The sequence below is a fragment of the Rhinolophus ferrumequinum genome, chromosome 5 (assembly GCF_004115265.2).
Source record: "Rhinolophus ferrumequinum isolate MPI-CBG mRhiFer1 chromosome 5, mRhiFer1_v1.p, whole genome shotgun sequence".
Lineage (NCBI taxonomy): Eukaryota > Metazoa > Chordata > Mammalia > Chiroptera > Rhinolophidae > Rhinolophus > Rhinolophus ferrumequinum.
This window is the reverse complement of record NC_046288.1, coordinates 42,431,650-42,455,821: the sequence shown is the minus strand read 5'-3', so window position 1 is coordinate 42,455,821 and position 24,172 is coordinate 42,431,650. Positions and strand designations below refer to the sequence as shown.

Below are 24,172 nucleotides of genomic sequence, written 5' to 3'. Positions count from 1 at the left end.
AAAGTATTCTAAAATTTAAAATGTAGGCTATTTTTAGACACTTAATAGCCAAATAGAATAATTTCCCAGGAAAGTATGTACTTTTGGAGGTAGAGGTAGGGTTAGAAGACTTGCAAATAGCTGTGTCCTATTGCACTTACAGCTGTGTTTTGAGCCACATTTTAGTTTATTTTCCTGCCTTAGGAGACCTGTTTAGCACTACTAAGGGCATGAGTATCAGAGACATTAATAGTTCCTGATTTTCCAGAACTTTCAACAAGACTGATAGAGAATAGTACAATAACTATTTTAGAGGTATAACAAATGTTTCAGTAGTTACCCTAAAGAAACTAAGAATTGAATATACTAAACTTAATTGATTCTTACTAGAATCTTAAAGTAGTTTAACAGAAGCTTTAGACAGTGATTCTTATCCATCAAAAGAACGTGAAACCATGCCGTAAAATGCAATACAGCTTTGTTCTCATCCACTGAGTACTGTTAATGGCAATATGATACAGACCCCAAATACAATTGTATACATACTGTTTTATAATTGTTCTGCAAATCAGTTAAAAAGTGTGCATTTACATTTCCTTTACTGGTGGCTATTGTCATGCATATTTCATCTACATATTACAAACCTGACAACACTTTGTTTCTACAATTTAATGTTGCAAACTGAGAGGAGGAGAACAAGTTTAGGTAGCATAGTTGTATTAACCTTAAATACCTTTTCTGGTTCTCTTCATTTGTTCCTGTGAAATCATGTTAACCATCCGGGCCACTTCTTGGGACCCTCAGCTACAACAGCCTTTCTTGAAAATTCTCCAAGTTGTCTGGTGATCCTCTCCCAAGTTCCTCACTACCAAGGCATCCTGCCTTCCAACCATTAATGGGGACTCTCCTCACTAGCTTCCCTTTACATAGCTCGTGCCACACACACATTGACCTTCACCTGTTTGTTGCACTATAAACTCACCATGAGAAATACTGTCTTACTCTTTCACTATTGGGACTCTAACTCCACTCTTCCTCCCCAATGATTAGCTGACTTCACAATGACGGGACCTCTTGACTCCTACTAAAGGGCCTCTTAGTAAGATTATCTTTGTTAGTGTCCTTATCTGGTATCACTGACAGGGATCTTCAATCACCTCATGAATAAGATCCTTCCTACCAGTTAAATGAGAAATAACCACTCGAGGGAGCAAAAAAAGGACTTGACCTCCTCTCCCTCTTCACTTTCTTCCAATCCTGCAGAGTGGGCTTCTAAGGAAGCCTCTCTGAACTTCAGGCTGCATCTATAAGATGGAAAGGATGACACCTATTTCCAGATCAAACAGGAGTTTTAAGTGAGGTAGAAAATACGAAATGACTCAGCATAGCCAAGAACCATAGTAGATTATCACTACTATGAGTATTTACGGGGAGAAAGGCCTGTCCCCCTTTCCAAGTTTTCTACCTCAGTGAAATGCTCCATTTGGAAGTGATTGCTATCTCCCGCATATGCCACTAGGTGGCACTTTTCACTAACTCCTGGGACTACCGGCAATTAAGCAGAGGGACTAGCAAAATGCGGAGCTAGATGGTAATATTCCACAATCGTGACTTCTAGATAGCCGTGATAGCTGACGGGAATCCCAAGAAACAAGTGTGTAACTCGGGGAGGTGAAATTGAGAGGAGGTGAAGAAGGAGCAATATGCGGAGGGTGAGATGATTCAGGCAGAAGAAAAAGCATGTGAGGAAACAGGAGACTGGCTCGGCTCATTCAGGAAACAGCTAACGACTAGGATGAACTATGCTATGAATGCAGAGCAATGGTGGGAGATGGGGCTGGAGTTTACAGGAGGCACCTCAGGAAGGATATAGGAGCTGCAATAAACAATGTTAACAAAACGGCTTTATTGCCTGACTTTTCAAATTGTTTTGATTTGTGCAGCTGTTAAATACTATGGCTCTTCTTCCCAGACAAAAAATAACACGTTCAAATTACAGTGGGTTTGTATGTTATAGACTGCTATGGTGGCAAGTACTCTTATTTGCTGTCCAGTACAGTAGCCACCAGTCACATGTATTTATTGAACACTTGAAATGTGGTTACTGTGATTGAGGAATAGAATTTTAAATTTAACTAGCCACATATTGAACCGCACAGCTTAGACTTTGTTTTCCCCACTACTACCAACAAACCATACCAACAAATCTTACCTTATTGCAGTGCACATATGGGAGATTTCCAGCCTCACAGATGTGTATTGGACAGTGTTAGTCTACATACAAGACCAGTCGAGAGGCAATTATGATGGGACAGGAGATGATGATAGCCTAACAGCACTAAAGTGGGGTTGGAGATATTTAGGACTAAAATTGTTGGGACATGACTGATTATTGAATGTGGGGGGTGAAGAGGGTGGAAGGGAAGATGACTGTAGGCTTCTGCCTGGAGATATTGGTGTACCCCAAAATGTGGAACACAGGAAAAATCATTTTCTTCTTGAATATGTTAAGACTAAGGAGCCAACAGGCATGCAGGTAAAGACACAGATTACATAGAAAAATGGCTGTGGTTTTGGAAGATACCAGTTCCTGTAGGTCAGAGAAATATTTGAGTATCATCAGCATGGAATAACTGAAGCCATGGAGTTGATAAAAAGTATGTAGAGAGTGAGAAAAGGACTGCACTAGCATTTTAGGTCGGGAATTTAAAAGAAACACACAAAGGAGATGGGAAAGAAGCCAAAAAAAGAAAGCCAGTCTTAACAGTTCATGAGTTTTGAGAAAATACTCAATGGTTTCAAATGCAATAGATAACATTATGACAGAAATGGACAAGTTTCCATTGAAATATGCAACAGGGAAGTCATCTATGACTTTTATTAGAGCAGTCTGAGTGGAAGAAGCACCACTTCAGCCCTGGAGAAACTATCCAGATGTTTATGAGAGAAAAACTTCTAACTTGTTTAATGTACTATGTTTTGGAGTTGCCTTGTTTTAATAGCCTAATCTATAACTAATAGATCTTACATGCAAAAACACAGTGATTCTAAAATAGCAGATAAACATATTGAATCTCCAATACTAATGTTAATCAATTTATGAGTTAATTTTATTTTTGAAAACATTTCCAAAAAGGGGTAAAGAGTGTGAGGTAGGGTCAGCCAAATCCTCTGTTGTTGTTGATGGCTACTTGAAGCGCTTCTTCCACTCTTTCCATTGTAGAATATTTAGGGAGGTAGAGGACACTAAAACATGTCTGTGCTTTTATGGGATCTTTTTCATTCAAATTTTCAGGACAGCAAAATGTTATTTTTATGTTCTTTATACCTTTTACTTGAATTCTGTCAGTTCCTGTAAGAAACACTAAAAAGAATAAAATTGAGTGATCTGCTTCACATATCACCAAAATTTAGAAAGAAAATATTTTTATTCAAAAACATTTTTTGAGCGTTCATGTGCAGAGTTCTACATTAGACTGCATTGGGGATCACACTGGGACTAAATCTGACACAGTCACTACCCTTGAGCAGCTTACAGTCTGGTTGGGAATATTAGATTCTTATGCAGAAAAAGATAAACGAGAAAAATAAAAGGGTGTAAGACAGCCAAATAAAATACGGAATTCAGTGCCTCCTGAGTGTAAATGCTGTGGTTCAGAGCAGGGAGAGAGAATCAGGCTGGGATGACCGGGGAGACGTCCAAGAATTAAGCTGGATCTTTAAGGAGGGAAAAGTTTAGAGAGGCAACAAGGAAGTGGGTGAAGGTTCAAGGCAGAGCAAGGAGCTTCAGAGAAAACCTGAAGGTGGGAGTGTGCAAGGAACCACGAGGCCTGGATAACTAAATGATGATACAACTACAGAAAGGCTCAATAGTTAGCTTGGAGGAAGAAAAGAAGAAAAATGTTAAATTGACAGGCAGAGTTGAAATCACGGGGAAAAAGACCTATAGTAACATTTATTTTTTTGATATTGGGACAACATGGCACAGAGGACATTCAAGTGGGCTAGGGGTGGCTCTTACACTAAGTATGAGCTGTTGCAAATGCTGCTTATGACAAAGAAGATTTTCTTATCCCATAAAGGACAAAAGCTGATGTAATACGTACCAAGGAACTTCTTCTTTTCCTCCAAAGTCAACTTGTGTAAAGCCTTCCAAAACATCACTATGGTGGGATGTGAATTGTCATATCCTTGTTCGTAATGAGCATTCTAAAGAAAAATGCAAAAGAAAAACGTATTCACGAAATAGAAAAATTTAAATTCTAACTACTTGGCCTTTATGATGTTTTCAAACCTTCTCAAGTGTTTCCCAGTCATAATCTGTATTTCCAATAATCACATCCTTTAATTCTTCAGGATGGAAAATGTCAATAATCTCCTTGTCACACACTTTATAAAATCCTCTTTGAAATTCTCCATAAACTGCCTTTACAGAGATGTCGAAGATGTAACTGACACACTTAGAAACATAGTCTGTCCTATAATGAAACAAAAAATTATTTTAGCTTACTGCAATAACCTGAACAGAATGGGGAGGGGCGAGAAGGAGGAAGCTAAAAGAAAGAGCTAGAACATCCAACAATCAAGTGCTTACCATTTGTCATGTATTATTTAATCTTCTTAAAACTCTCTGAGGCAGATTCTTATGACATTTCAGTAAAAAGGAAACTGAGACACAATGAAGCTACGTGATTGCTCCTGGTCACACAGTTAAGAGTACTAACAGATTAGAATAGAAAACGTTTGGAAGAATAAAACCTGACCTGCTAATAGTCATGTTTGGGAAATAGGCTTGAAAGATGGTAGAAAGTTCATATTTTACTTTATACTTTTCTGTATTGTCTGAATTTGTCATACTAATATTATTTGTGGTTAACACAAATAGAGAAGATTTATACTTCTAACTATGATGAAGTAGCCTGTAGCAAATGCTCCCGCTCCCAGTAAGAACCAAAAAAAGGCAGATAATATACAAAAACACTTCTAGCTCCAGGCTTTCAAATCTGAGACAAGACTCCAGGTCTCCGGACTAAGGGAGAAGGGAAGCTCACTGATGTGAGCCCAGCATTCTGCTTGCAGTTTTTCCCTTTGGATGCATTTATTGATTCTTTCAGAGAAAGGGGCTGGGCAAAAAGGAGTTAAGAGGCATAGAACCTTATATCCATCAATAATACTACGTATAAACTGGGGTATATTCATAAAATATACTATAGAGCCAGAAATGTTCTATTTCTTGACCTGTAGTCTTATTTGTGCACTTTTTCTGTATGTTACACTTCAACACAAGTTTTTTTAAAATAAAGATTAAAAAAAATAAAGAAAAATATTTGGCTTAGGCCAGAATGCTCACTAGGTATCTCTTTGCCACTCTGACCAACTAACAAGGGAATGTCCTATAATCCCAAACTCTATGCCTTTAAATGGTATCCCATGAGGTGTTGAGAAGTCAAGATACCACAGCAATATCTCATAACATTAACAAATACTAAGTGTGTGCTATTGACCAGGCACCAGCATAGACCACTCAAGGTACTGGATATACAATGGTGAGCAAGACAGACCAAGTCATGCAGGTCATCCTACGGGGGGAAACACTGATAAGTAATTAAGCAAATAAATCCTAAAGGCAGGTAATGTGTGATATGAAAACAAATAAAGCAGGGTAAGGGGATAGAGAGGCTGGTGGTATAATTCAAAACAGGAGCCTCTCTCTGTTTTCTTTCCCTACTAGAATATAAACTCTAGAAGACATACGCATGCACACAACACACACCAACTCTCTACTTTGTTAAAAATGACTGATTTTGAATGGAAAATTATAATAACCACAAGAAACTGTAGAGTCCAGTGAGACAGTATATAAACAAATATTTCATTTTTTTGTGTACCTACTTGTTAGTCTGGTCAACAATAATGCAACTTCCGTTAGGAATTAAGTCGACATCATTTTTGTCCCAATGCACCTGTAACCACAAATGAACACATATAATATCTCCAAAATAATCCTGAACAGTCTATCATCAACAAAAACACTTTGAAGCACATGTCTTTTCTTCAAGAATATGTGGAAATATACATTTTTGTTATAAAAACTTTTTCATTTTTATGACAAAAATGTACAAAATTACATTATCATGCAGAATGAAAAATGAAATTTTAAAAAACTTGAATTATCTGTTTTAACTGATCATACTGAAAAAAATGGTAAATTGCCATTATCTCAGTATTCACTTTATAAAGACCTAGTGTGGTAGACTTGCAAAATTAGCCATAAATTCCTCCCATCCTGGTATTCATGTCCCTTTGCAATGTGACTCTGCAATACCTCCCATCAAGAGGGGGAGTCTGTTACTTTAGCCCTTGAATCTGGATATGACCTTGTGACAGCACTTTGGCCAATGGACTCTGACATAAGCAAAAGAATGAAAAGAAGCTTGTATGTTGAGGCTTGCCATCTCGTGGTAATCTGAGACCATCCTGTGAAGAAGCCTCAGCTAGCCGACTGGAGGATAAGAAATAGAACAGAGACAAGCTGTTCTAGCTGACACCCCGTAAACCAACCAACTTGCCAACGACCAGGAAGGTAGGCAAGGCCACTGTAGATCAAGTTGGCCCAGAGGCCCACAAAATTGTGTTTGCTGTTTAAGCCACTAAGTTCAGGTATTGTCTGTTACATAGTAAAATCTAGCTGATACACCCAGCCCGTGAAAAATGAGGGAAAAACCCTTTAGCTTGATTCAGAAGTTTGGTTTTTTTAATTAAAGGGTGACATGCTTACGGAAGTATGTAAAGAGTTAGTCAGTTTAAAGCTGATCTGTAATCTGGTTTTTATTGTTACTCACATTAAAACGGACATTAAATACTTCTCCGAAGTCATCACTTTCATCATCCAAAAGTGTCTGCAAACTCCTAAAGAACAAATAATTTGTTATTTAAATGTCAATAATCATGATCACTAGATACATCATCTAAAATAAGTGTCAAGTGCTTGACTGTTCTGAAGGGGGGAAGTCAGGTACAGTTCACAGCACCCGTTTCTGTGTGTGTTGATAGTCTAAGTAGGGCCAGACTTCAACTATAAGTGTGAGGTTTGTAAGTTTATTTGCAATTTTTGCAAGCTCCCCACCTGAATCCAGCTCTCTTCCTAGCACCCTAACTTCCTTTACCCAGTGATTGCTGGTTTCTATTTAGAAAAGGATTGATAACATATTTACTGACACTGAAACTGAAATGGTGTTACCTTTATTTAAGCTTTGGAACTTTACTTACAGAACAAATAACAGACCTCCTTTTAAATACCAGCTGTCACTTAGGAAATCTAAGGAGTGGGTGGGTCAAAGGACCTTCTCTGTATCTACTATCCCAGTATCATCAAGCTTAAGACAGGCCTGAAATTTGACTACCTTAATTGTTTCAAGGCATCTGTGAGAACAGAGGTTGTATCAAAATGGATAACAGCCATTCTTTTTATATTTCCATTCTGTTGTCTTATGGTATTTATAAATACATTTAAAGTAATATGTATCATATTATATTATTTACTCCTTCACTTATTTATTAATTCAACAAACATTAATTACCTAATACGGCAGGTATAAGGCATATAAAGTCGAGACTAAGACATTCCTTTCCTGTCAGTGAACTCAGAGACTTGTAGGTTAAGATATGCAAGTCTCACCTATAGTACTGTGAGATTTGTGCAGCTGGAAACTATGTAAATGGCACAGGTATAACTTAGACGGGCTTGGTTAACTCTTTCCAAAGGGATACGTATCATTGGGCAAAGCCTCCCTCTGGGAGAAAGTGGAAACCAAGTTGACTCCTTTCCCTACTGGATTTTTTTATTACCAAAATGTGATAAAACACACCACATTTTATTCATCGTGGGTTTTGGGGTGGGGAGGAGAGTAAGCGAATTCAGCTGACAAAACTGGATTCATCTTATTTGGTTCATGATGCTCTCATTATATGTCCATGTATGGCTTATTTACTTATTTATTTATGTTTACGAAGCATACCTGTGAACCTGCCTCCCAAAACAAGAACTAAAACGTTGCTAATATCTTATACCTACCCATAGAGGATACACCCCATCCCATTTTTCTACCACCCCCAAAATGAAGAGTGTCTTTTCTCTTTCATTAAGGTATCTCTTGGTGGACAGAGAACTTCTTTAATCTTATTGCAGTTAAATTTACCAATCTTTCCTTTAATGTTGGTATTTTTTATGTCTTACTTAAAACAAAGGTGAGAAAGGTATTTGTCCATAATTCCATCATTTTTGCAGTTAATATTTAAGTCCTTCAGCCACCTGGAGTTGATTTTTCTGTATGGCATAAGGTATCTGTTCTCATTGTTCCCCAGATGTATTAATTGAACAGTACTCCTATTCCCCTTGATCTAATATACTACCTCAAACCAAGTTCCACATGCGCATGGGTCAGTTTCTGAGCTTTCTCTTCTGTTCCATGGCAAAACCTGCACCAATACCATACTGTCCTAATTAATACAGCTTTCTAATAATTCTTGGTATCTGGTAGGACAAGTTCCTCATTCTTATTCATCTTACGAAATATTTCTGGCTCTTCTTGGACCTTTGTTCATCCATATAAATTTTAGAATCAGCTTGTCGAGTTTTATAAAAAGCCTGCTGGAATTAAAATTGGAGTTTTATTGAATATAGAGATCAGCACTTCTCAAAGTGTGACCCAGACCAGCAACTTCTGGGAATCACTGAGGACATTACAGGGACCCATAGGTCAAAACTATGTTCATAATAATACTAAGATGTTACTTGCCTCTTTCACATTCTGTCATGAGTACAGAACAGTGTTTTCCAGAGGCTCTATAATAGTTAATAGAACGTTTGTATATTCCTGTATTTAAAACAAATGTACAACTCTTTGGGGTCCTCACTAATTTTTAAGAGTCTTAAGACCTAAAAAGTTTGAGAAATGCTGATACAGATTTAATGACTTTTATATTTATTAAGTTTATGTGTATTGAGTTATTAAGCTTATTAAGTCTTCGTATGCCTAAGCATTATTTAGGTGACTTACAATGTTTTCAGTAAAAAAAACAAATTTATCTCTCCTTTCTAAATCTTGTGTTTTTGATATTTTTCCCCTTATCTTATTAGTATTATTAGCATAATGATTACTAGTTGGACTCTAAAGCAAGACTGTTCAAATCATGGTTCTATTCTATGGGGCCTGGGCCAAGTTACCTAACCTGTCTGTGTTTTAGTTTCCTCATCTGTAAAATGGGGATAATAATAGGATTATTCTCATTCTTTAAAAAATCTCCATAGTATTCCACTGTATAAATATACCAAAAATATATAATTTTCTTCTTGAAGAACATTTAGGTAATCCATATACTATATCATTAAAGGCCTATCTCAAGAAACAAGAAAAATCCTAAACAACCCAACATTACATGTTAGAGAACTAGAGAAAAAACAAATGAAACCCAAAGTCATCAGAAGGAAGGAAATAATAAAAATCAGAGGAGAATTAAATGAAATAGAGAACAAAAAGACAATAGAAAAAAATTAATGCAACAAAGAACTGGTCTTTTGAAAAGATTAATAAAATTGACAAACCGTTGGCTAGACTCACTAAGGAAAACAGAGAAAAGACAAACAAAATCAGAAGTAAAAGGAGAAGTTACAACGGCTACCACAGAAATACAAAGGATCCTATGATAATACTATGAAGGAACATATATGCCACCAAATTCAATAACCTAGAAGAAATGAACAAGTTCTTTAAAATATATAACCTTTCTAGACTGAATCACGATGAAAGAACTGGAAAATCTAAATAGACCAAATCAACAGTAAGGAAACTGAACAATTATCCAAGGATTCCCCAAAAGCAAAAGTCCACAACCAGATGGCTTCACTAGTAAATTGTACCAAACAAAGATGATTTAATAACTATACTCCTCAAACTCTTCCAAAAAATTGAGGAAGAGGCAGTACTTCCTAACTCATTTTGAGGCCAACATTACCTTAATACCAAAAACCTGGTAAGGATAACACCGCCCCCCGACCCCCACACACACGGAAACTACAGACCAACATTTCTGATGAATACAGAGACAAAAATCCTAAACAAAATACTAGCAAAGCAAATACAACAATACATTAGAAAGATTACATATAATGATCAAGTTGGGTTCATTCCAGGGGCACAAGGATGGTTCAACATACACGAATCGATTAATGTGATAACCACATAAACAAAATAGAGGATAAAAATCATATGATCATATCAATAGATGCAGAAAAAGCATCTGACAAGATACAACATCCATTTATCATTAAAACAATAAAATGAGTATAGAAGGAAAGTACCTCAACATAATAAAGGCCATATATAACAAACCCTCTGCTAATATGCTTAATGGTGAAAAACTGAAATATTATTTTCCTCTAAGATCAGGAACAAGACAGGGATGCCCCCTCTCACAACTGTTATTCAAAATAGTATTGGAAGTCCTCGCCAGAGCAATCAGCCAAGAGAAAGAAATAAAAGGCATCCAAACTGGGAATAAAGAAGTTATATTATCACTTTTTGCAGATGACATGATTCTTTATATAGAAACCCCAAAGACTCCACCAAAAAACGATTAGACACGATAAACAAATACAGTAGAGTTGTAGGATACAAAAATCAATGTACAAAAATCCATTGCTTTCCTATACACTAACAATGAAATTTCAGAAAAAGAAACGGAAAAACCAACTCCTTTTGTGATTTCAACAAAAATAATAAAATATCTAGGAATAAACAAAGAAGGTAAAGGATCTATACACTGAAAACTGTAAGACGTTATTCAAAGAAATTGAAGAAGACACAAAGAAATGGAAAGATATTCCACATTCATGGATTGGAAGAAGCAACATAATTTTAAAATGGCAATATTTTACCCTAAGTAATATATAGATTTAACACAATCCCCATCAAAATCCCAATGGCATTTTTTAAAGAAAAAGAACAAAAAAAATCATCAGATTTGCATGGAATCAGAAAAGACCCTGAACAGCCAAAGAAATTCTGAGAAAAATGACTAAGCCTGGAGTTATCACACTCCCTGACTTCAATTTATACTATAAAGCGATAATAATCAAAACAGTATGGTACTGGCAGAAAAACATACACACAGACCAATAGAATAGAAAAAGGAGCCAAAAACAAACAATAGAATAGAATGAGAACCCAGAAATAAACCCACATATATCACTTTTTGAAGATGACATGAATCTTTATATAGAAACCCCAAAGACTCCACCAAAAAACGATTAGACACGATAAACAAATACAGTAGAGTTGTAGGATACAAAAATCAATGTACAAAAATCCATTGCTTTCCTATACTCTAACAATGAAATTTCAGAAAAAGAAACGGAAAAAACAATTCCTTTTGCGATTGCAACAAAAATAATAAAGAAGCCAAAAACAATTTTCGAAAAAGGAGCCAAAAACAAACAATAAAGAAAAATATGTCTCTTCAACAAATGGTGATGAGAAAACTGGAAAGCCATGTGTAAAAGAATGAAACTAGCTTGCTATCTGTCACCATATACCAAAATTAACTCAAAATGGATCAAAGACCTAAGCATAAGACCTGAAAGAATAAATTGCATAGAAGAAAGCATAGATACTAAATTTATGGACCTTGGGTTCAGAAAGGATTTTATGAATTTGACCCCAAAGGTTAGGGAAGTAAAAGCAAAAATAAATGAATGGGACTATATCAAACTGAAAAGCTTCTGCACATGAAAAGAAACCATCAACAAAACAAAGAGGCAACCAAACAAAGGGAGAAGATATTTGTAAACAACACCTCCAATAATGGGCTAGTATCCAAAATATATAAAGAACTCATATAATATGTAAAATATTATATCAAAACATATAATATTATATCAAAATATATAAAGAACTCAACAAAAAAAAAAACCCCAAACAATCCAATTAATAAAATGGGCAGAGGATCTGACACTTCTCCCAAGAAGACATACAAATGACCAACACATATGAAAAAATGCTCAACTTCACTAGCTGTTAGGGAAATGCAAATCAAAACCATAATGAAATACTACCTCACTCCTGTTAGAATGGCTATTATCAACAAAACAAATAATAACAAGTGCTGGAGAGGTTTGGGAGAAAAAGCCCTCGTACGCTGCTGTGAGAATAAATTTGTACAGCCACCAGGGAAAACAATATGAAGGTTCCTCAAAAAATTAAGAATAGAATTAACACACGACCCAGCAATCCCTCTTTTGGGTATCTACCCAAAACAATCTGGAAACATTTATCCATAAAGATATATGTACCCTTATGTTCATTGCAGCATTATTCACAGTGTCTAAGACATGGAAACAACCAAAGTGTCCCTCGATAGATGACTGGATAAAGAAGATGTGGTACATATGCACAATGGAATATTACTCATCCATAAGATGAAATACTGCTATTTGTGACATAATGGTTGGATCATGAGATTATCATGGTAAACGAAATAAATCAGACAGAAAAAAATCAAGAACTATGACTTCCCTCATCTGTGGAATATAAAACTGAAAGCAACCAATGAACAAGACAAACAAAAACTCACAGACACAGACAACAGTTTAGTGGTTACCAGAGGGTAATGGGGAAGGGAGTGGTAGAGGAGGGTAAAGTGGGTCAAACATACGGTGAAAGGAGAACTGACTTTGGGTGGTGAGCATACAATGCAATACATAGATGATGTATTACAGAATTGTACAAAACTTATATAATTTTACTAACCGATGTCACCCCAATAAATTTAATGAAAATAAATAAAAATTAAAAAAATCTACAAAAAAATATTATTAAAAAAATAAATGTCACTTGTAGATTTCACACCAAGGTGTAACCTGTGCTCTGTCCATGACTGTTTCTATACAAAGTTCAAAGATTAATGTAAGTCCTGAGGACTAATTATAGGAAAAATAATAACTTTCAGAAAGTTAATTATTAATCCAAAAATTCTTGACAAAGTTAAAATTGGTTTCAAGTACCCAGAATGCTACTGTTGAACATGAAAATATTACTGGGGGAATGTGTTTAAATATTTATCTAAATATATGCTAGGTAGAATTCTGAAAAAGGAACTAGGTTTACTGACTTTCCCCAAACAGGACTGAGTTCTTTCAAGTCTTCTAATGATGGTGCTTGATCCAAAAGTTTCTTAAACAAAGCCAGTGGGAAAGGGATGTTGGCAACATTGCAGTTGAACAGGCAAAGTCCACATAGAATCCCAAAGAAGAAATATCTCTTCTTCTCAAATTTAGGCTGAAAAGAGCAAGAAAATCTTATTATGATTTTTTACCAATACAATGACATGTTTATATCATGTAAAACTTTTTTTTTCCCCTTTCACAAAATCAAATCATAAATTAAAACCAAAGAGCTTGAGGTAAAAATTAAAAATGTTTATGAAAAAGGGGGAGGGATTAAACAGTACAAATTGGTAATAACAAAATAGTCATGGGGATGTAAAATACAGCATAGGGAATATAGTCAATAATATTGTAGTAACTATGTATGGTGTCAGATGAGTACTGGATTTATCAGGGTGCTCACTCTGTAAGTTTTATAAATGTCTAATCACTGTGTTTTACACCTGAAACTGATAAAATATTGTATATCTACTTTAAAATATTGTATGAAAATATTGTATGAAAAATAAAAATTATTTTTAAGAAAGATAGAAAAATAATATTTAGTGTTTATATTCAATCAAGTCACTGTAAATCCCTGACACATTCCCTGACACATAAAAGCATTAACAGAATAGGGGCTGATAGGATAGGAGAGGTATTTAGGGGGAAAATACTGGACCGAGTGGTAAATAAGTCCTAGCGATCTAATGCACAGTAGTAAATACAGACAACGATATTGGATTATAATCACCAAATGTACTAAGAGACTAGATCTTAATTATTCCAACCACTAAAAAGAAATAATTATGTGACATGTTGGAGGTGCTAATTATTGCTACAATGGCAATCATAATAATAAATGCATCAAATCAACATATTGTACACCTTCAATTTATACAATGTTATGCCATTTATTTCAATAAAACAAATAAATGAAGGTATTAACAGGAATAGAAACACATCAGGCTCAGTAATCCTTATAAAGTTTTCACAATTTCCTTTCATAGCCTTTGTTTTCAAGTTCATCAGGAAAAATAGAACAAAGAATGAGTGCCTGAGAAATAAGGGGTTCATTTTTATCTATATATTCCACAATTGGTCAAAAACATATATTGTGTAAGTTCTCCAGTGTGGACATGACAGCCCAGGGAAAGTGGATCCCATTTTAGAGAAAATAATCACCTTATCAGAATTAGAATTTATCTCCACAATTATGTCAATTCTTCTCCTAACATAAAACAGTCCAGACAACCTAATTTCCTATGGTGCTGACATACCTCTTCTGTCAGGAAATACCATCAACAAAGAAAAAAAGACTTACCCTGACAGGAAACCACATATAGGAAGCCTCTTCAGGATATATGAACATCCCATATTCTGGCTGGGTCATCTCTTCAAACAGACAATGGAAAAACTCTGCTCTGACTCCTCCAAAGTCATGTCCAATTTCTCCACTAAATGAAACCTGAAGAAACAGAGCAAATAATGCATCATTTCCAGGACTATGTATTGCGTCTCATTTAATATAATAATAACAGCTAACATTACTGTGGGCCGAAGTATTTGGTAGGCATTGTGTAGCATCTTACTTGTATTGTGTATTTAATCTCCCATTAATCCTATAAGGGTGAGAAGGCTTCAAAAATTTAAATAAGTTTCCCAAGGGTATACAACTGCTAAAATGGTGCAGACTAGATTTAATCCTATGTCTGTGAAACCTCAAAGCCTGAAGTTTTTACCACTAAATTTACCTCAATTGGCATCATTGTCGTAAGATACATTAAGTATAATGAAAATAAACATAAAGAAATCAGAAATATTAGGATTTTCAAAAAACCAAAAAGCCAGAACATGCATACAGTATTCACTCGCTTGGCTGTTTACTCCTTGAGGAGGTGGCACCAATTCCTCCCCAAGATGATTCTATCATAACCCATCTTTGCTCCTTTAATTACTCGCTCCATTCCTGCCTTTCCTTCTTGGACTCCTTCACTTCAGTTTACAAATGTGTTCAGGTCTCCCTTATCCCTAGAAACAAACACCATTGTCTCCAAATCAGACAATACTGGCTCCTCTTACTCTAGGTTACCAAATGTCAGAGAATGCTATCACCAACTTGCAAACACATTTTTCTACTTAAATGCTTCTCTCCAAGAGGACAAAGAACCCGGAACCCCCAATTCCACGGACTTTTTCTCATCTCGTCTCCTTGATCTTGCTAACTCCTTTTGCACTTCTGACCACCTCCTCTTTCTTCACTCTTTTTCTCCCTTGCTTTCTCTTATGAAGCACTATTTAGGTTTTTCTTTTTTTCTTCTATTTCCTGCTGCTTTAATAAAAGAAATTCCTTTCTCTCTGCTCTTTCCCTGGATGCTCATTTTTCTCTTTAACCTTTATATCCATCCATCTTCTCTTCTGATTAACACACACTCATTTCCACAAGGCCTGCTTAACATTTCCATCTGGATGTTCCACTAGCACTCCTGTAAAGCTCCTTTTACCGGTTTATTTGGGTGAATGTCTCTTCCACTTTAAAGAGATGCAAGTTTCAAACCTCACTGAATTATTTAAAATTCTTTATAATAAGACCAGATGATAAATCAGCCCGTTCCTGTGGGCAAGTTCCTTAATCTCACAAAGTCTTAGGTTTCTCACAGGATTATCAGAAAGATTAAATGGGATAACATATTAAAATGCCTCACAGTTTGGAAGAATGTTATCTAAATTTTAAAAAGTAGGTGAAATGAAATATAAAAAGTGGAACTAAAATAGCTGAGTAGACTGGCTAGCTGACACAGCTTAGAATCACATGAGTGTCAGATTTTTTAAATTACTCGTGTGCAAAAATATATGGAGATGCCAATTCTAACTGCAAAGCCCATCGCAACATACTTTTAAAATAGTATTTTGAGCTTTAGTCAAGTCCATCTTTCTTTAATCTGAGTAGGATAAGTGATAAACTAGGGTCTCCCATCAAAAACATTCTAATAAAAATTATCAGGCAAATCTTTATTTAAAAAGTCTAGGACCTGATGGTTGGGCCCATATCCTGGCTCTGATACTTATCAGTCGTGTTACCCTTGGATAAGTTAGTTACCTAATAATTCTGTATCTGTTTTCCCACATGTAAAATGAGAGAATAACAGAACCTTCCACACACTTGTTGAAAGGGTTACACAAGCAAGTGTAAAGCATTTAGAACAGTTCCTGGCACAACGAAAACATTCACTAGATCTACCAGTCATTATTATTATTCTGTGTCTAATGTATACTTAGTAAGACAAGTTATATAGTTACTAAACCAAAGATCATTTATGAATGTTCAGATATCTACAATTATACTCTCAAAAAAACATGTCGTCAATAGGAGGATGCTCTGTCTTCCACAGAGCAATGTGGGTTCCTGCATGAGAGCAGAAACAAACCTCCATTTTCCACGGTGTCAACCTCATCTCACTGAAACCCTCAAAACGTGTTGACCAGCCAGGCTAGGTCAGGCCTCAGGAGGGACTGGACCTCTTAGAGTTGGTGCTGGACTTTCTACTTGATCAGGTTGGGGGAAGACAACCACTTTATCTGCTGCTCCTTAGCCTGAGTGTACTGACAAAGTGCCTGAAAGCTATCACCTGAAATTCACAGATAACTGGGTAATTAGGGGAACTGGAAAGCAGACCACCTCAGCGGCAAAGGGAGATAATTTGCCCTCCGTAAGACCCGTTGTCATATTCTTTTATGTTTTCCTTATCTCAGCAGCAAAATATTGAGAATTATACTTTACCATTAACTCCTTCCTCAGATCTTCATTCTCAAATTGATTTAGCTGATGCAAAACATCCTCAATCAAGTGACTCCTTCTGACCGTAAGATTAAAGGTAAACAAGTTCAACCCTCCATGTTCCACAATTCCGGCCAATATACAAGCTCTAAATCTTTTCTCCTAGGAAAACAGAAATGTTTCAATTCATTTCACCATTTGCTCTTTGCAGAAATTTATAATATGGAATAAACTGGTTCAGTTTATTGTAAGTGCATGTCACAAACATTTACATATATATGTGTGTGTGTGTATATATATATATACACATACATATATATATATATATATATATATATACGTTTGTATGTATGTATTATACACACACACACACCACTGGAGATAAGCTATATATTCAGTATTCACCCTCAGTGAGCAGAAGAAACATAGAACCCAAGGAATGAAAAGCTTTGAAGTCCATCAGAGTGAGCAGGAAAGTGACCAAGGGAAGGCTCCACTGGACCACTTTATCCTGTGAAATCATTATATCACAAATCATTAATACTTTAGTTACCAAAGGTAATTATCAATAGGCTAAGAGACTTATTAGTAAACACTGAAGCAGTGCACTGAAACATAATATTCTCATTCAGAAGAGAAGTTCAGAAGTTTAGAAAGGAAGCATGCTGCAGGACAAGTTCGGGCATGAGAGATCTCTCTAAAGATAGCCTATTCTAGAAGGAAAACCCTGACGAGATTTTTTAGGTAACAGATAATCTAAGAAGTTAATTGAGAGTGACACACACACACACACACACACACACACACACACACACACACTCTCCATCTGAAACCAAATGGCAATGTGGGATCATTAAAGTCAATGGCTCTTAGCAAAACAAAGAGCAATCAAATACCAGTTCTATAAAATTACTGCTGGCACCTTGTTTAAACTCAGGAGAGAATAGTTAGAGATGAAGCAAAATAAAATTCTGGTATCATTTCTTCCTTTCATTTTCCTTTGTTAAATATTTCATTAATGGTCATTCTTAGAACTCATAAATCAAATTCCTATTTTGTTTTATTGTGCTAACTGCATAATGTGAAAGTATGTATTTTTATGACATATTTGAGTATTATTCATACATATGTATACACGGATGCATATACAAAAGTCAAAGTGACACAGTAAGAGCTAATACTTTGGGGCACTCACTTTGTGCAAGACACTATTCTAAATGCTGTATCTATATTAACAAATTTAATCCTTATAAAAAGGCAATGAGGTCCATTTCCCAAGCCATTTCAATTGTCCAATTTTAAGTTCAGAAGCACTCTGCTGGATATGCTGACGAACAAAACCCACTCAACTGATCATGGTTCAGCAAAAAGGGGATACTTTTTACAAACCTTAAGTATAGCACCATCACAGAGTACCAGCCATTTATTTGGGTCCAGATTTCAAGAATCCTCTGTCCCCTTTATTCCCACTGCTATGTTTTTCTCACTAGATGTGACCTCCTTAAATACTGGTGCAATTCCAATCAAGCTCAAGTCGGCTATGCCTCTTAGAGCGCCATTCAGAAGACTATAGGCACCAACCTCAAAGTAAAGCCCTACACGTAGTCCAGCTGTCCACGCTCATCAGGCCTTGATATGCCACAAGGCCAAGCCAATCCAAATTCTGACTGTCCCTCTAGATTAGAGTGTCCCTCTTCATTAGAGTATAAGCTTCTTGAATGCCACGACCATGGGTTTCACCAGTGGGGGCCTCCCTTATCACCCCAAAAATACTGTCTGCTTAAGAAGGCATTTATCATTTTATTTGTTAATGAAGACAAAGAAATAAGCATACATACCTGTATTTTTAAATGCGAGTCTGCATATAGTAGTTTAATTTTTGACTGAATATTAAAGGTAAATGGAAAATGACTAAATATGACAGGATACTGGATGTCTACGGAAGTGTCCTAAAAATGGAAATGAGAACAATTCTGATAAATGAAAGGACAGGAGATATCTGATGCCTTACTTCATAGCCTTAAATCCCTGATGGTTTCAGGTCTCAGTACTTATGGCCAAACCAATTCTAAGTGCTGGTCTGTACTACTTACATACATAATAAAATTTTGAGAACATGTTTTACTGTACCAGTGAAAGGTATAGAAACTTAGTATTTTCAGTGCTCATTTAATTTAGCAATTATAAACCCTGGACACTTTCCCAAAGAGTCTGTTCTGCTGCAACCTATACTTCTGAAATGTAAATTAGTTCAGATGCATCTGGTAAATGGGAATGAAATAACCTGGATAGATGGTTAACTCAGACATGATTTTTGCCAGGCAAGGGTGGATGCATTAGGAGAGTTATAAGCCTTCAGAGAAAAGGAAAAACACCCCAGGTCAGCTGCTGACCTGGCAGCAAGAGCCCTTTGGCTATATTTTAAGAAAATAAAATAGGAGAACTTACACAGGGTACCCTCCTCAAAGTTGCAGCCCTATACTGCTGGCTCCTGGTAAGTCACCCTGCCTTCTATGCCCACCCTAGGCAGAGCTCCACTTCCATCTGTTATCTCAATACCACCAGTCCTCTAATTAGAACGTGGATAGATTTCTACCCTTTTGTTTTTGTGCACTTTTCATATTCGCATAGCATTCTCCTCCACAAGCTGCTTGTCTGGTAGAGCTAGGCTATCTGCCCAGGTAGCAACCACTTTTCTGTTAGTGCTCTGCCTACACAGGTTTTGAAGGGGTCTGTCTTGCTTTTCCCATACGCCCTGCTATTTCTATGTCGAAAGTTATAGCACAAATGCCTATATTAACTCACTGATGATCAAATTCCCCTTTCAAACATGCCATACTTACTGAGTTCCTTTTCCAAGAGGATCTTCTATATGCGTCTCCATAAAAATCAAGCCAGTGTGTGAGTTCATTTATTTTGAAAATGTTTTCAGGCAGTTGACATTTAGTCTGGCTTACCTTAAATAAAATATAACCTATGAGAAACTTTTATATATAAAGACAATTTTGCTTAATGGCTACTAGATTATCAGAATAAATAGCAAATTAAATATTCTTTTAATGACCAGAATAAAGTTCTACCCAATTCCTCTACCGCCAAGGCCCAAATTTTTCAGGAACATAAATACTTAAGTTTGAATAGTAGAAATTGATAATTATGAAAATAAACTTCTAGTTACTTTTACTTCATAGAAAAGTTTTAAAGAACTTTAAGTCCAAAGAAAAATAGTGTCGGCTGGCCCGGTGGCTCAGGTGGGTGGGGCGCCGTGCTCCTGATGCTGAGGTCGCCAGCTGGATTCCCACAAGGGCCAGTGAGCTGCACCCTTTACAGCTGAGATTATGAACAATGGCTCTCCCTGGAGCTGGGCTGCCATGAGCAGCCGGAGGTTGGCATGAGCTGCCGCGGGCTACCATGTGCTCCCAGGAGCGGCTGGTGGCCAGCGTGAGTGGCCGGCAGCTAGCATGAGCGGCTGGCAGCCGGCGAGAGCTGCCGTGAGCTGTGAGGGGCCGACCAATGACTGGCTTCAGCCGGAGGGATCACAAGGCTCATAGTACCAGCATGGGCCAGGAAGCTGTGTCCTACACAACTAGACTGAGAAACAACAGCTTGAACCGGAATGGGGACGGGGAGGCAGAAGAAGGGGGGGTAGAAAAGAAAAATACATTGTAATATAAATTCAAAGTATTCTGGGGCCCAATACTTCATGTCATGTTCTTCAGAGCTTAACTATGTACCATTTATACATGTTCCCACTGGCAAGGCATATACAGAACATTCCCTCCTAAACAGTGGGGGAATTTTCCAGCTGTCCATCCCCTGAGGTCACCATGGTTATTACGACATACACATGAACACCCTGGCACAGCTCACCATCAACCAGTGAAGACACTGATAACAATGCGCGCAACCATCATTATTTATTTATTTGACGTGAATGGGCATAGTCCTGGCCTCAATGACCAATTCTCAAGAGGTCTTCTAAAAGACCCTATATTGGCTGTGCAAACTAAGACCATTCATCTGGAATATTCTTACTGACTCTGGCCCACACCCCAAATGATCCAGGCTTCCCAGTACCACCACCCATAGTTCATTCCTGTGACTGGTCCTCTGGACCCTGCTGATCACCATCTTGCACTGTCAAAAGCCTCATGATTGCACAGAAAATGCAAAGGAATCTATAGTTAATTAATAGATATAATGTGAGAATTTAGCAAATTCACTGGCTATAAAATCAATATTCAAAAATCAATGCATTCGGGGCAGAGAGGTGGCTCAGTTGGTTAGAGCGCAAGCTCTGGGCAATGGGGCTGTCACTTCAATTCCCACATGGGCCAGCGAGCTGCGCCCTCCACAACTAGAATGAAGTTGATGAGCTACTGCTCAGCTCCCATGTGGCCAGATGGCTCCGTTGGTTGGAGCGCAGGCTCTCAACCACAGGATTGCCGTTCGACTCCTCGACTCCCACAAGGGATGGTGGGCTGCGCCCCCTGCAACTAACAACAGCAACTGGACCTGGAGCTGAGCCGTGCCCTCTACAACTAAGATTGAAAGGACAACAACTTGACTTGGAAAAGTCCCGGAAGTACACACTGTTCCCCAATAAAAAGTCCTGTTTCCCCCTCCCCAATAAAATCTTAAAAAACAAAACAAAAAAACAATGCATTCCTACAAACCAACAGATAATTTGTAAGATATTTACAGAAACCTAAATATATCAAATATCTTGAAATAGATCTGACTAAACTATATCCAAGACTTTCACAGTAAAATAACAAAACTTTATTGAAAGACTTTAAAGACAATCTAGTAAGCAGAAGAAACAGGCACCACAAAGATTCACAGTAGCAAAGATGCGAATTCTCCCCAAAGTGAAATACAGATTCAATGCAACTCCAATCAAATTCCCAGTGGGGGGGGGAGGGGCGGGGTGTGTGTGTGTGTGTGTGTGTGTGTGTGTGTGTGTGTGTCTCTCTCGCTCTCTCTCTCTCTCTCTCTCTCTCTCTCTCTCTCACCTGAGAAGCCAATTCTAAAATTTGTATGGAAGAGCCAAGTGCCAAATAGCCAAGATAAACTTCAAGAACAAGGTAGGAGTAACTTCCCTTAACAGATATAGAGCAACATAAAATGACCAACAAGTTCAGAAGAGAGCCTGGAAATGAATGTCACACATAGAAAATTGTTTTATGACAAAGTCTGCATTGCCTATCAGTAGGGAAAGGACAGCATTTCAATAAGTGGTGCTCGGTAATTGTTTTCATATGGAAAATAATAAAAATAAATTTAAAATAAATTTCCAGTTGGATTATCAAAACACCAAATTGTGAAAGGTAAAGCTAAAATCAATACACTCTTTAGACATGGGCAAGAGCTGTCTCAGCTCTGGGCCCATGATTTAAAGGTCCTGGCTCTACCCTTCCTCCAGCCAATCAACTTCCGATAGGGGAAGTAAGGTATCTGCAGGGCCAAGGGGACCTGTCTAGGTGCAGCCCACACCTCCCTTTCTAGACTGCTCCAGATACCCAGAACCTGAGGTCCCTGCTCAAATGCCTCCAAGCCAGCTACCAGGACCTGCACAGGTCTCTTCCCTTGTTTGGTTTCTGGAGAGTGGGCTGTGTCATAGGTAGACACACCCCTAGACTCCAGGACTGGCTAAGGAGCAGCTGCTGTGAAAGGTGGGGATGAAACATAGACTTATGAGCTAAGGTGTCCACCTGTGGGCATGACACCCCGGTGTGGACAAAACCAAAGTTGGAAAAGAAGGCAGAGGACTTAGGGAGGCCTATGTCTGGGTCTCCACCTTTTAGTGCAGAACTCTGTAAGGAGCCTGAGATTTCTAAATTCAAGCCTGGCCTCCCACCCGTCAAGGTGGAAAGACAGAGTATACTTTATTTATTAAGCAGTTTGTTAGCTAGATTTCCAACCTTTTAAATTAAGTTAGACATTTGGTATATGGGCCTTTGTTTGTACCCTTCCTTTGGTCCAGCTATTGCCTCTATTAGAAAACTATCTAGAGCAGCTTTCAAGGCCAAATCAGGCCCTCTGCTTATTTACCCAAAGTCTTGTTGGAACACAGCCACGCCCATTCATTTTCATATTGCCAAGCACTGCTTTCATGCTACTACTGCAGAGTAAAATAGTTGCAGTTGCCACAGAAACCATATGTCTCACAAAGCATAAAATATTTACTATCCAGTCCTGTCCAAAAAGAAACCCTGCTGATCCCAGATGCAGGTAAAAATTTAAAACCTTGGAAGAGGAAAGCTTAACACAAGACACAAGGAGTAAAACTTATAAAGAAATGGATCAACAAATTCATCTATATTAAAAATTAAGAATGTGAATTCATCAAAAAACCCCACAAAAAACACAAGCTACGAACTAGGATATATTTGCGATACATATTATTGACAAAGGACTGGTTTCCAAAATACAGAAAACTCCTATAATCAGTAAGAAAAAGCAAATGAATCATTTAGATTGAGCAAAAAAGTCAAGGATACTTTATAGAAGAGGTAACAAATATTGCAATTATAAACACGAAAATATACTCTAATGTATTACAACCAGGGAAATACAATTAAAATCGTAATTTGGTATCATTTCACACTGAAAATATTTTCCCAGTTTTAAAGTCAGACATGGAACAGGAATTCTCATTATCTCCTGAACAGGGTTTAAATTAGTCCAAGGACTTTGGAAAACAGTTTGTAACTACCAATAATAAAGAACACATTCATATCCTATAATCTATCAATTCCAGGATTAGGAATGGAAACTAAAAACCAATTCTTGATACATGAACACCAAAAGATATGTACAAAAAAGTTTATAGCAGCATGTTATCTCCTAAAGAACACCCGCAAAAAATAAGAATTGCAAAAAGTACACATATCCATCAATATTGGAATAGATAACTACGAGAGAGTCAAAACGTGGACTGTGATGTAGATGTGAAAATGAATTACAGCCAAAAGTATCAATCTGGATGAACCTGTAAGACAAATCTTGTGTAAGAAGCATGTATTCCATTCATTTAAATTTTGAAAACACCAAAATTAAACAACATAGTATCTAGAGAAATATAGTCATTAAACAATAAAAAGAGTAAGGGAACAACAATTAACCCAAAATCCAGGATCATGGCTACCTGAAGGAGGTGAGGGGGTAAAATCTGTGAAAAATACGCAGGCATTTCTAAAGTACTGAAAATT

General features: G+C 37.1%; 1 protein-coding gene across 2 annotated transcripts in view; it reads right to left on the bottom strand.

Annotated features, from left to right (window-relative positions):
* Positions 1-3,070: 3,070 nt before the first annotated feature.
* The window catches only part of HERC5 (HECT and RLD domain containing E3 ubiquitin protein ligase 5), a 38,981-nt gene continuing 17,879 nt past the window's right edge, over positions 3,071-24,172 (bottom strand). For both annotated transcript variants that reach the window (XM_033106602.1, XM_033106603.1), the window contains 10 exons: positions 19,802-19,915; positions 18,797-18,907; positions 16,962-17,120; positions 14,505-14,648; positions 13,147-13,313; positions 6,822-6,888; positions 5,872-5,942; positions 4,274-4,457; positions 4,086-4,188; positions 3,071-3,343 (listed from right to left, as the gene is read on the bottom strand). In XM_033106602.1, the coding sequence (XP_032962493.1) occupies positions 3,138-3,343; positions 4,086-4,188; positions 4,274-4,457; positions 5,872-5,942; positions 6,822-6,888; positions 13,147-13,313; positions 14,505-14,648; positions 16,962-17,120; positions 18,797-18,907; positions 19,802-19,915 (1,326 nt within the window). In that variant the 3' untranslated portion in view covers positions 3,071-3,137. The remainder of the gene's footprint in view (positions 3,344-4,085; positions 4,189-4,273; positions 4,458-5,871; positions 5,943-6,821; positions 6,889-13,146; positions 13,314-14,504; positions 14,649-16,961; positions 17,121-18,796; positions 18,908-19,801; positions 19,916-24,172) is intronic.